Genomic DNA, 13019 nt, shown 5'->3' with positions numbered 1-13019 from the left:
TACCAACCCAACTGACAGTATAGTTCTATGATTTGTGATTGGCTTTAAAATATCTGTGCTAAATATCTGTGCTAGCTGTTGCACATTTATGATTCTGAAAACAAATCTAGATGCACCTCCATGTAGGCTGAGATTACAAGTAGTTCGGTTTGTTGAATGCTTTGCTGATATCTAGAATTAGCCCTAAATGAATATGCAGAAATTTTGACCTTTGTGAAATTTGTTTGTGCAAATCTTTGAGAAGATGGAATCTCTTGCTGACCTCAATATTTCTACTGATGCTGATGCATTTTTAATGTAGTTTGCTATCATTCTTCTCTGTTATTAGCCTGAAACACCTTTACATTTCACCTGCATTCTTTAAACATCATGGTTATGCTGTTTCTTGTGCTTATATAGATAGCCTTGTAGATATTGTATAATTTTTTTCAGTTTCATGTTAATATGTGAGTTAATTTGAGAAGTTGTTCATCCTTAACAAATGGTTTCTTACTTGCAATTTTTGTAACTATCTGAATGGAAAACCTTTTTGTTTCTCTCAAAGGAATAAAAAAAATCTAATGAACCAAAGTTTGCTGACATCTAGAAGCCACCTAAATAAGCAGCAATTTATCTATTCATGATATGAGCATCTGTCTGTATTATCGTCATTTTGCTTATGGATAATTCATATTTGCTAGTAATACCATGCATAGGCAACTTCTTTTTAGCGTACTGTTTTTCAGGAATTTGTTTGTTATTACTCTTTGAGGGTTCATATATTTACCCATATTTCCATCATGTTCTTTGAATTTTTAATTGCTTTGGATACTGTATATCTGATTCCCATCTGATTGAAGAATATGCAATGTCTAATTCTTTACATTTTAGTTTGATGTATTTACAACAAACATTCCTTACTATTCATGTGTGTGTCATTGTTCTCACCATTATGCCATGCTTATTAATTTCTCATTTCAGCTATGGGCCATGTCAAACTCCCACCCTGGGGTTTTGCGTACAACGATATTTGCAAATTACTTCCTTTAAGCCAGAAAAGTTTTGGGCTTTGCATCCTTACATAATACAGAATGGCTATGAAATTAAGCTAGAATGGGAACGTCACAAGTTGTTTGACTTGGATGTGAGACTTTCTTTCCTTGCTTCTTGCAGTACCATTTCATTGTTAGCTTTACCGTAGAAGATAATGCATATCATGCTTCATGTTACAGGTCGCTATGATGTTTCAAAAGTCGGTCACACAGGATGGAATCTTAGAAGTAATTGATACATCAGAAAAACAGGAAAGCAAAGTTCGTCCTTATGGTCTTAACACTGTGAATCTTCTAAAGGTCAGCAAAAGTGAAGGATGGTTAATACCATTCTTGTTCTAACACATATTATGCTTTGAGATAACATTTACCTGGACACTTTAAAGTGTATCAAGTTTATATGGCAAATGAGATGCATGGGTCTGGGTATTAAAATAAGCGCTTGCCATACCCAAATATTTAGCAATAGTGTCAAACAGGGGAAAAGTGGACAAATTCATAGAGTAGAAGTTATCTATGATACTTTCATTATCTGTTGCACTGATGCATGGATGATTCTTGTGAATGAAATCTTTATGTCAAAATTATTATGGCAACATAATTTATCCAGGTCTAGGACGTATGGAAGAATAGAAAAGGAAAATATCTTTTTCAGCTATTTTCCCATGTGAGCAATACGAGGAAGCATCAATTAGTAGCTACAGTTACTCTCATGGCTTTATTTATAGGACGTATGGGGGGACTATGTTGGTGCTGGCCCACTTTAGTTGAGTTTTGTAAAAGGCCAAATATTTTTGTTGCTCCAGCATCATCGTATAATAGTAGATGAATATGTGTATTCCTTACTGAAAGAGACACATCCTTAGTCAATATGAGTCAAAAACTTCCGCTGGTTTGTCTCCATAGATATAACAAGTCTGCATTCAAAAACAAAAGTAATTAAAGTGCATGAGTTTCCATATCATTACAAAGCAGGTCACCAAGGAAAATTTGTATGAGAAACCTAATCATAGTGCTCAAATTATGAAACATACATCCCTAATGCCATAGTTGTACTGGAATCTGATAAAAAATTTAAAATCATTTAACATACTGCCAGCATCACCTTAATAATTTAAAAATTATGGTTCTTTTGGTCAGTAAGGCCATAGAACCTGTGATATCTATCAAAATGTCCATGGAGGATGAGCATTGACTATATAGGACAGGATCTATTTGTTGAGTTTCAATAAGTTGTTATGATAGATCAAATCTTGGATGAACAAGGAAGAAAGAAATGTTAAATAGCCACTTCATCCAAAAGCTTAAACTATTAGGTAAGGGCTCAACATGAATACTTAAGTCTAACAAATAGAAAATGAATTTATGAGATAAAAGATTGTGTGAAGAGTCAGATTCGTAGATGCTGATGTCATCTATGTGACTATTGTGTATGCTATGTGAGAAATATCAATTCTGCCTCTGAGTTAGAGTACTTAATGAGTTAATTTATGTAATAGTGTTTTTGTTCACTATTAACATTAGTTAACATCTTCTTGCTTTGTCTTAAATGTAAATATTTTTCCATCCTTTCAACATAACTGAAAATAAAACAACTTCTTGTCATCTCTGTGGAGACTGTAATGTGGTCAACCCAAGCCTATTTCCACAAGCGGACTTAAAAACTTTGAGAAGCCTTCTACTGTGGATTTCAACTAATTGAGTGTCATGATTTAGTATTTTAAAAATAGTCTTTTTATCAAAAATACATTCTGGTTATTGAAGTTCGTATTAGTGACTCAACTTAAGGAACATGTGTGTGATGTAAAGTAATATTTCCTGTCTCATAATGTATTTTAATATAGAGGTAGATCTCACTGTTAAAGGTGCCATTTTTGATCTGTGAATGTAATATCTTGAGTTAACTTGAGTAGATTGCCTTAATTCAGCTCAGGATACTTAGGGCTCCTTTGGTTTACTATTATTACCCTATCCTATTCGATTATCCTATCCTAAAAACTCAAATATGCATTTGTTTCAATATTTTCAAATTCCAGTTCTACTTTATTCAACTCTCAAAGCATTAATAATTACCTTTTTCGTAAAAATAACCCAATTTTACTTTTTCTAAAATACTATTCTAAAAAGCATCAGAATAGTGAACCAAGCAGAGTCTTAGCGTTTTAATTCAAGCATTGTGTTCTTAAGTGAATATTTTCACCTGTATATTTTCGATATCTTGAGATGGAGTGCTGCTCAATAATCTTTGTACTATTGTTAGTATAAATTAAAATTGCTTTTTTTTTTTTTAATTTTTTTTTAATTTTATTTTTTAATGACAATATCATTCAGGTTGCTTCAAGTGCATTAGGCTTTGGACCTCAAATGGCTATGCAGCTGGCTGAGCGCTTGTATACTCAAGGTTTCATCAGGTTTTCTCCATATCTTTTTCCATTTTGATTAACCTGCTTGGTCTTTTGCTTTATTTATTTATTTTTGTGATTGTATAAGTATACAATGTGATATCTGCATCTAAATTCTAGACTTGTATTCTCAAGGCTCAATTTGGTTTGATTTCATTGTGTGCTAGTGTGTGAGATGTGTGAAGACTTTTCTTGTATCAATGGACAAATTTGTGTCATGTAGGTGCATTTATTTCTAATTGGGTGTGGTTACAAGGATAGATGTGGTAAAGGTCTATTCTTCTATATCTTCTCCTTGTTCTCCTGCAGAGCAGGGATCAGATATGGAATAACTCAGTAGAGCAAGAATTAGTCAGATACATATTTTTTTTAGTTTTGGTCTTATTTTCAGACCAAAATTATGCTTGACGATGATTATCTTATGAAGCAAGCTGATACCAAATGGTAGGTCCTGGTTATGTTGTTGGGTAGTTCACATATTGAATCCACAATTGGAAATTTGTTGAAAAAGATGGAAGCTTCTGTAGTTCTAAAGGTTCAACTTTGTTGGATTCATTGAGTGCAATGTAAGGTAAGTGAAACTTTGGCGTATCAGTGGAGAAATTTGTCTAGTGTGCATTTGGCTAGTTCACATATGAAATCCGCAAATGGCAATTATTGATGATATGGAAAGTTCTTTACTTCACAAGATTCAACTTCATTGCATTCATGTAATGCTGCTATGTTAGGTGAGTGAAGCTTTTGCTGTATCCGTGGAGAAATTCATCTAAGATGGGTGCATTTCTTGCTGAGCATTTTGGTTTGGGGGGTAGATGTGTTTAATTGGTGCATGCTTCTATACCTTCTCCTTGTTCTCTCACAGGGCCAGGGATCTACTGTTGTGTCTGAGAAACAATGCTTGTACATAAGCTGAATTATATTTGTAGGTTTGTCTCTCTAGAATCATGTTTGTGTAATAATTATTTTTGAGAAGAGAGCTGGTAACATGATGGATGGCCCTGGTCATGTTTACCAGTTCATGTTGTTGGCTTCTGTTGTTGTTGGATGTTTCTGTATTATTGCAGGTCATTTTCTTTTCCTGTTGAACATTGACAGGCATGACATGGGAGGTTTTAGGGCATCAAATGTGGATATTTTGTTGCACAAAAACTGTATAATATAACCTAGGAGATTTAACAGACAAAGAGGCTATTTTTTTGTGCTATAGAAGAATGTTTCACATCTAATTTTTTTGCGTTCTTGGTCAACTTTGACTTCTGGCACATAATATTTTTTTAATTTTCTATTTTATTTTTTGTGTTTGTTTGACAATTTGCAACCATTCAAAAATCATTGCTGAATTGGCCGTTTGAACATTTTTAATTTTTGAAATTACACACACAAGTAGCCTGTGCACCCTTTTATTTTGCTTTTCAATGAAAAAAGTTTTAAAAGTAATCAATTTTGTATTTCCTAAAATTATTGCATCACCTATCTATAATTTCTTAAATTTAGCTGACAAGGTTACTGTAGGTTATTTATATCAGATTATGCATCTAATTTGACATTGTAGGCTTCAAAGTTTAGGCTGTGGTGCTTTTTTCCTGCTCAGGAAAAGTATGATTGATTTGGAATTGAAAACCATATGACAAATTAAGTTGGAGGTTCCTGATCGGACAAATCCTTGAACCTTGAGTAACCTTGTTTTGAAATGACATCTTGGCAATATGTGATCCAATCTGGGAATCTAATCCAAATATATCAGCATTTTGTTTGATCCCTTAATTTTTCATTTTAACTGTCATTTTTCTTTTGTCTCTGTGGAATATAATAATCATTATTGATCTTTATGCCACTCATCTAGCTATCCACGTACAGAAAGTACTTCCTACCCTTCTTCGTTTGATTTTCAAGGCACACTTAGTGCACAAGCAAATAGTCCAGTATGGGGTGATTATGTACGAAGACTCCTTGCTGAAGGTTATCATAAGCCGCGGTCTGGAACAGATGCAGGAGACCATCCCCCTATTACTCCAATGCAGTCAGCAACTGAAGATAATCTTGGCAAAGATGCTTGGAGACTATACCAGTACGTCTGTCAACATTTTCTAGGCAGTGTGTCTCCTGACTGCAAGTATGTAAGGTAAAGGCATTATTCCCTGACTCCAATTTAACAGTTTTAGTGCATTTTGTTTGACAGGAATGGGAATATCATAATGAGTTAAATTACCGCATAATTAATGAGTCAAGCTCATTTCTTAAGGAGAATTATGCTTATTCTCTTTCCTGTAGGATTCAAAATAAAAAAGTATCTTCAGCCATCTCCTCCACTACCCTTGGTGTTGAAATGATATTAGTGCTTCATTAATCTCAACATTAACACCCCTCTCTATCCCTTTCATCTTTTTTCTTATGATCATGATTCCCACTGCCACACCATTTAAAAAGAAAAATAATTGGTGACCACAGCAACTTGCGGTTTTGTCTTAATATATGTAAAAGAGTAAATCTTATAAAATGTTTGGTAATCCTTAAAGTATTAATGAGTAAATTCTGTATAGCCCAATTTGAAATGTTTACTAATTACCATCTTGTGTACATAAAGAGAGAAGATGAGTGTTTTTTTTTTTTTGACGTTTCCATGTTTGGTTATTCCTATTTAGTGGTTAAACTAAATGAAAAAAAAGAATACATAAATCTTCCTCTTATAATGAATTGGCCAAATCATAATAATGGGAGTGGTAACTCTATAAAATGTATGGAGTGAGAATCTCATTCGTGTTCTACCCAATCCATGTCTACAATCAGAGCCTGACATGTTTTATTATTGTGCTGGTGGTTCACTCTTATTGTCTTGTAACGTCTTTTAGCTTTTTATGCTCTATTATGTTCAGACATAACCCTAGTGAGGCCTCATACTCTCTGTTTTCCTCACCATTTGCAATTTATTACAATGCATTTGGTCTTCTTGTTCTTAAGTTCTGTTCTGTAAATTTTTGCTTAGGCTCAAACATGTGCTTTACTTTCTAACATTATGAATTTCCCCCTCAATTATAACTTAGGAAGAAACTCATACAAATACTGTCCTTGATGTTTAGGTGTGCACAATGAGTCGTTCTTTTCTTTGCCAACCAAGACAATATATATTGATTACTGGTGGCAACTATATTTTAGTTGGTTCTTGACTGATATTGTTTGTGGCAGAATTACCATAAAGACTGGGAGGTCATATGCTTTCCCACTTTTAGGCTTGATGAGAAGATGCTTTAGTTAGAGAATCATCATTTGTAGCACAGATTGGCAAAAAGATAATTACTCTTAAAAATATGCAATTATTTCAAGATGTCAGATGATTTCTTTATCATAACTAGAGTGTTGAATCTCTTTCTTCATTTAGAAGTTTTAGTGTCTATTGTTAAGTGCTAATTAATGTATGACTAATTTCCTATCATGCGAGTCCTTTTTATTTATATGCTTATTGAGGAAGTAGGTAAAACAATTCTTTCGATACTCCAAAACTAATTGCATTATATTCATTAAATAATGAAAAATAATAGTCTTGTGCTTTGCATTGAAAGGACAATTTTCTTATATCTAGGTTTAGAATTAAAATATGTGAGAACCATGTTTTATGCCATGAAAAAATGCTAATCAATTTTGAGATAAAGAAATAGAGCAAGCAGAAAATATATACTACTTGCTTGTGACTTCTATATTGTAGCATAGTGTTAACACTTGCTGTCCATTCCAGGAAAAAGGTTAAATTTTCAATGGGTGGAGAATACTTCCATTGTGTAGGGCATCATGTTACAGTCCAAGGATTTACATCAATTATGCCATGGTTAGCAATAAATGAGAAAAATCTTCCTGAGTTTTCTAAAGGAGAGAAAATAGAAGTTTCAAGGGTGGAGCTGAAGGAGGTAGCTTTTTTTGCCACAGTTTGATATTTTTAAATTTTTTAGCTCAGGATTTCTACAATTTTCTCTGTTAAACTAGGAGTTTTTTCCTCCATAAATGGTGGGGAGGGGAAGGTTGACAAGGGCTCTAATGTGCTGCATTTTCCCCCAAAGAAAGGAGAGTGGGCATATGATAGTTGAAATATAATGATATAATTATCAGTATTACCAATGTATTTTTTTCAGTAAGTTACTGATTGATCCTGAGTTCCTGACATTGGCAGGGAAATACTGTAGCACCCGATTATCTCAGTGAGAGTGAGCTTATTTCCTTGATGGAGAAGAATGGAATAGGCACAGATGCATCAATACCTGTGCATATTAACAACATATGTGAGCGTAACTATGTCCAGGTTATAACTGTTAAACATTATTTCCCTACTGTTGGATATTTTTAGTGCATTTATATAGATAATTTACTTTGTTGGTTATGCTTCCAAGATTTTAGTATTCACTTTACATTCAATTCGCAGGTTCAAGCTGGCAGGAAATTGGTTCCTACTGCATTAGGTATCACGCTTGTAAGAGGCTATCAGTGTATTGATCCAGATCTTTGTTTGCCAGACATCCGAAGTTTCATTGAGCAACAGATAACACTTGTTGCTAAGGGTCAGGCAGATCATTCTCGTGTTGTGCAGCATGTGCTACAACAATTTAAGGAGAAGTACAGTTACTTTGTTAAGCAGGTTAAAAATCTTATCATTTGGTCCTTAAGTCTCAACTACTGGGACCTGGGCACACAATAATGCTTTTTGGATAATGTTTCATTGGCCTGCCATTTAGTTTGGCTAAAATAAATGCCACTGGTTTCAAAAGTCACAAGAAACCTCCCTAGTTATTCTGAAAACTCTGATATACCTCTCACTTAAATTCATTAAAAGAATGAGCCCTGCTTTTATATTAAACAAATATAAAGAGAATTCAACCAAATTAGCATCCTATTAGCTTCGATTTATGTGGCTTAAAAGTTTACTATGGATTCGCTGTACCATGTCATCCATTACCCAAATCTGAAAGCATTTCATTTATTTATTATTTTATTTTCTCAAAAATCTTAACTAACATGATTAGCATTTTTTTTTTAAAATTAATTATATATGAATGACGTAGTATACCTGATGTGTGATAGACTCTCCTAGGTGGTTGACAGTACTATTACATTAGAAAATGTGGACATGGATTTGTGAACTATTCATCTTGTCATTTTCCCATTTATTTGAATTAAAATAGGGAGTATATAATATATATATTTTCTTATGTTTGATTGGGAAACAAATGAAAAATCTTAGTTGTTTCTTCATTTTCCTTGGCGTATGTGTTGGATTTCCTTTTCCCTTAAGCATTCCACTCTATATGTTCCGTTCTCAATGTTTCACCATGAGAGCAATATGAAGTAAATCATTTTTAATATGGTATAAGAGCCTTAGATCCCAGTTGCTGCAGAGAGTAACGATCATGAATACTATCTCAATCTTTTGCTAAACTTTAGAATCCATTTCATCACACCTTATACTTCCTGAGAAGAACCAAGTTTCATTCATTGTCTTTTTCTCTTTTAACAAGCCCTAAAAAACAAATAAAAATAAAAACTAATTGTTACTCCAAGTCTCATCCACTACTTGTGGATATTTCTGAAACTTGCTGGAATAGTGTCCAAAATATCTCAAAAGCCACCTATATGTCCATGTCTACCCTTTGTTAAGGTCTTTTTGTCTGCACTGTAAGTCAAGTTCAAGCTTTATTCGTTCAGGGTATTTGCAAAGTTCTGAATGCTATGGACTTAATTAAAAATATTAAAGTGCCAGTCTACAGGATTTCAGTTACTACTAGATCAAGTAAAATTATTCAAGGTTCGTCCTACTCGACATTGTGATTGTTTCATATTCTAGTTTTTACTAATCAATTTGCTTTCCCTGTTTTTGTTGCAGATTGAAAACATGGACGCACTATTTGAAGCACAATTCTCCCCACTTTCTGACTCAGGACGTGTTCTCAGTAAATGCGGTAAATGCCTGCGGTATATGAAGTACATTTCTACCCAACCATCACGGCTTTACTGTGCTACATGTGAGGACGTTTATAATCTCCCTCAAAAGGGTACCATTAAGGTAATATGTTTTGTATCTACAACCTATTCGTGATATTCAATTTGTACCTAGCTCAAGAGAGCTTTTTCCAATTGAAAATATAAGACCTGGTTTCATAGAATGTTAACATAATAATTTTCTATTTGATTACATACTGTCAATCTTATCCTGGCTTTCCTGTCTCGGTGGAATTGGTGGAGATGCTTTTACCTTCATGTGCATATTGTTTTAGAAGTGTTTGTGTCTCTTTTGTTTAACTCCTGGTATATTACTAGTCACAAAGTTGGGCCATATATCTCATCTCTATTGGTAGTGACCTAACCAGATATATTTTAAGCTTAGTTCGACTAAAAAATGTAGTATGTAGCAAATAATTGTTTGATAAAGTTGTATGGATTTAATTACATCGAAGTTTGTAAGTGAAATATTCAGTTAAAATTAGAATTTCCCGTCCAATAAAACGTAAGATAAATTAATTTAAGGGGTGAATCAGTATAGAATTCCAATTTCATGCTTAGAATGTCCTGAAGCAACCTACCTCCAATTCTCATTCTGTTAGTGTATTTTTGAAAATTGCTTTATGAACCTTTGCTGAACATATTTTTCTAATCAAAATACATTCTCAACTAAATGCATTTTCGGATTATAAAACAAACCGATCCTTGTGTTGCGTAATTATTTTATGAAAATGTGAACTATAGTTGCCTTTGTTTGAAATTGTTCTGGTTTTTTAACTTGTTTTTTGTGTCTGACATCAAATCTGTTAATTCAGATCATAAATCTTCAGTCCTATAAGTTAACAGTGGTTACTTTTTTCTAGAAAGAAGGATATGAAATTTCCAAGTGATTTCATAGGGCTTTACGTTCTGCTCTTTTCAAAATTATCTGTCTGGATGACTTTGTTCTTTCTTAGCTTCCTGTGGCTACTAGCAAGCACTCTAGCTCCGAAAGCTAATTAATTTTATGTTTTTTTCACAGCTCTACAAAGAGCTCACATGTCCTTTGGATGGCTTCGAGCTTTTGATTTTCTCCATGGCTGGTCCAGAAGGCAAGTCTTTCCCTCTCTGCCCATTCTGCTACAACAATCCTCCATTTGAAGGTGTAGACACACTCTTTGGTACTACTAAGACCAATATTTCTGGCAAGTTTGGTAAAGAAGCGGGTATGCCATGCTTCCTCTGTCCTCACCCAACATGTCGGCACTCTCTAATAGCTCAAGGAGTTTGCGCTTGCCCGGAATGCAATGGTACTTTGGTTTTAGACCCAGTAAGTGCTCCCAAGTGGAGACTTTATTGCAATATGTGCAATTGCCTTGTCTTCCTCCCTCAAGGTGCACACCGAATTGCCACCACTCGTGATCAATGTCCTGAATGTGATTCCACAATAATAGAAGTGGACTTCAATAAGAAAACAACGCCTTTGGATGATGGCGCTACATTGCATATTGGGTGCATTCTTTGTGATGAGTTGCTTCATTCTCTCATAGAGGTGAAACATGGTAGATCGTTTTTCAAACGTTTAGGTGGTAGGGGAAGAGGAAGAGGTGCAAGGCGAGGCGGATATAAAGGAAGAGGACGAAATACTGGGAAGATGGTGGATCCTAAAATGAGTTTTCGAGACTTTTGAAAGCGTTTAGTCTTTCACCTGTGTATTTGATCTTAAATTGTTTTCAGCGTGCAGTTGATTTTATGAACAAAAATTCTGAAACTATGAACTTGTTCAGCTTTTGAAATTATCTCCTTGGTGGAAACTTTATTGATGTCATAAACAATTGGTGTAAACTTTAGTGAACAAATTTAATTTCAGCAAACGAATTGGTTGGCCGTTGCAGCCAATGCACTTTTTACCTTGAGGAATAGGGAGGGATATTGCCATGCTAGAATATGAAATTGTTAGGTATTTGAACCCCATCAATCTCTTGGGAATCCCATTTTTTAAATAAAATTTAGAGTAATGCTATTGATATCCCTTTTTTTAATCTTTTTGGAACCTAATTTGAAATTTAACTTAGTAAGATTTATAAATAAATATAAACAAACCTCGGCCATTTATAAAATAATCTTTTAATTTCAAATATTATACTTTATCAATTTTTATATCAGGGCTACTCAAAATCCAATCAGATCCAATTAATCCGGTCCAAACCGATCCAATTTTGATCGGTTTTGATGATTTAATTGGATTGGATGAAAAATTTGAAAATCTAATTGGATTTGCTAAGTAAATCCAATCCAATTATATTTATATAACTTTATAAATAAAATAAAAAAGCCTAGGGTCAACTAAGTAAATATCTAAATTTAAATTATAATATTTGACCTAAAAATATTAAGGTTGTATGCTAATCTTTGCCAAAGTAATTAAACCTTTAACTTGGAGGTAAATATTTTAGGGCATGATTATTTTTCATTACGAGTTGCAGACTTGTAGTTGCATCATACCAAGAATTGAATCCCATTCTTTTACTTTCTTTAATCTAAGGCAAGTCTTTGTCTTGTTTTATATTTTCATGGCTCACAAAATAGATTTTTCTTTTCTTTACAATCATTTGGTCTTTATCTACAAAGCGAGTTTGGGTTTTACAATTTTAATATTAGTTTCTTCAAGATGGCTTTTATCCTGTAAAGGTGCTTGGTTAATTATTTTCATTGAAATTTTAGATTAAAATTACATTAAACTATGTGACTATCGTTATAATCAACAACATTATAAAAAACCCAGCACGTATAACTTTCTCAACACGCCTCAGCCTCACTCCAACGGCTCTTTTATACCAGACTCAAAAGTTTTCCTATTCTACTTTCTTCTTTATTCAATCATTCTTATTAAGTTACGCTTTTACACATAAATTCATCAATTTTTCTCTGCTCTTTTCGTTGATTTTATTATCTTTTGATCCCAAGATCTTTCAAACTGAAGTTACTCGATTTTGAAGGGTTTATTTTGTTTTTTAAGTGTTTGTTGTCAAGTGTTCTTTAATGGGTTTGCTTTGTTTCTTTGCTAAAACATTTGTAGTTTATTCTGGGCTTTAGTAATATACTAATAAGTATTCTGTGATGAGTTCGTTGTGTGCTCAGTGGGCAGATATTTGTAATTTATTTTGTTTCATAGTGTTTATTGTTAAAATGTTTTGTAATGGGTTTGGTTTGTGTTCTTTGTTGGGATTCAGAGAGTCACGGATATAGTGTTTTTCGCGGTTGATCTGCACTTTTGGCTACTATGAGTGTGGAGGGGCGAGTTTATGTCTGGAAGATATGTGAAGGTCCAGATGAACAAGATAAGCCACAAATTACAAGCTTTTTGATAATAATCAAAGCCTATTGTGTTCTTTAAACATGCAAGATTATTCATTGAAGATTCAAGAAGCCATAGCCTTACAAGGAGGACAACGTTCGGCCCAAGTACTTAAGAAGGCTCACAAACTTGTCCAAGATATGTTAAAAGTCCAAGATATAGCATAAGCCCTTTTGTGTAACCCAATCCGTGGAGATCAAGAGGGGAGAAACTTAATTGATCCAAGCCCAATGTGTGGATGCTATTTGATTCAATTTGGGTGAAGGAAAT

The 13019-nt window shown here is 33.7% G+C and overlaps 1 protein-coding gene across 5 annotated transcripts in view; it reads left to right on the top strand.

Annotated features, from left to right (window-relative positions):
- LOC116112841 (DNA topoisomerase 3-beta) overlaps window positions 1–11213 on the top strand; it is a 45008-nt gene extending 33795 nt beyond the window's left edge. For 3 of the 5 annotated variants that reach the window (XM_031398962.1, XM_031398965.1, XM_031398963.1), the window contains 9 exons: window positions 961–1123; window positions 1212–1331; window positions 3363–3442; window positions 5277–5555; window positions 7164–7332; window positions 7593–7721; window positions 7842–8054; window positions 9297–9476; window positions 10434–11213. In XM_031398962.1, the coding sequence (XP_031254822.1) occupies window positions 961–1123; window positions 1212–1331; window positions 3363–3442; window positions 5277–5555; window positions 7164–7332; window positions 7593–7721; window positions 7842–8054; window positions 9297–9476; window positions 10434–11081 (1981 nt within the window). In that variant the 3' untranslated portion in view covers window positions 11082–11213. The remainder of the gene's footprint in view (window positions 1–960; window positions 1124–1211; window positions 1332–3362; window positions 3443–5276; window positions 5556–7163; window positions 7333–7592; window positions 7722–7841; window positions 8055–9296; window positions 9477–10433) is intronic. The other 2 variants (XM_031398964.1, XM_031398966.1) reach the window with 2 other exon arrangements.
- The last annotated feature ends 1806 nt before the right edge of the window (window positions 11214–13019 follow it).

The sequence above is a fragment of the Pistacia vera genome, unplaced genomic scaffold, assembly GCF_008641045.1.
Source record: "Pistacia vera cultivar Batoury unplaced genomic scaffold, PisVer_v2 Contig67, whole genome shotgun sequence".
NCBI lineage: Eukaryota > Viridiplantae > Streptophyta > Magnoliopsida > Sapindales > Anacardiaceae > Pistacia > Pistacia vera.
Note: the sequence above shows the minus strand (reverse complement) of the source record. Positions and strands in the feature narration are given on the sequence as shown.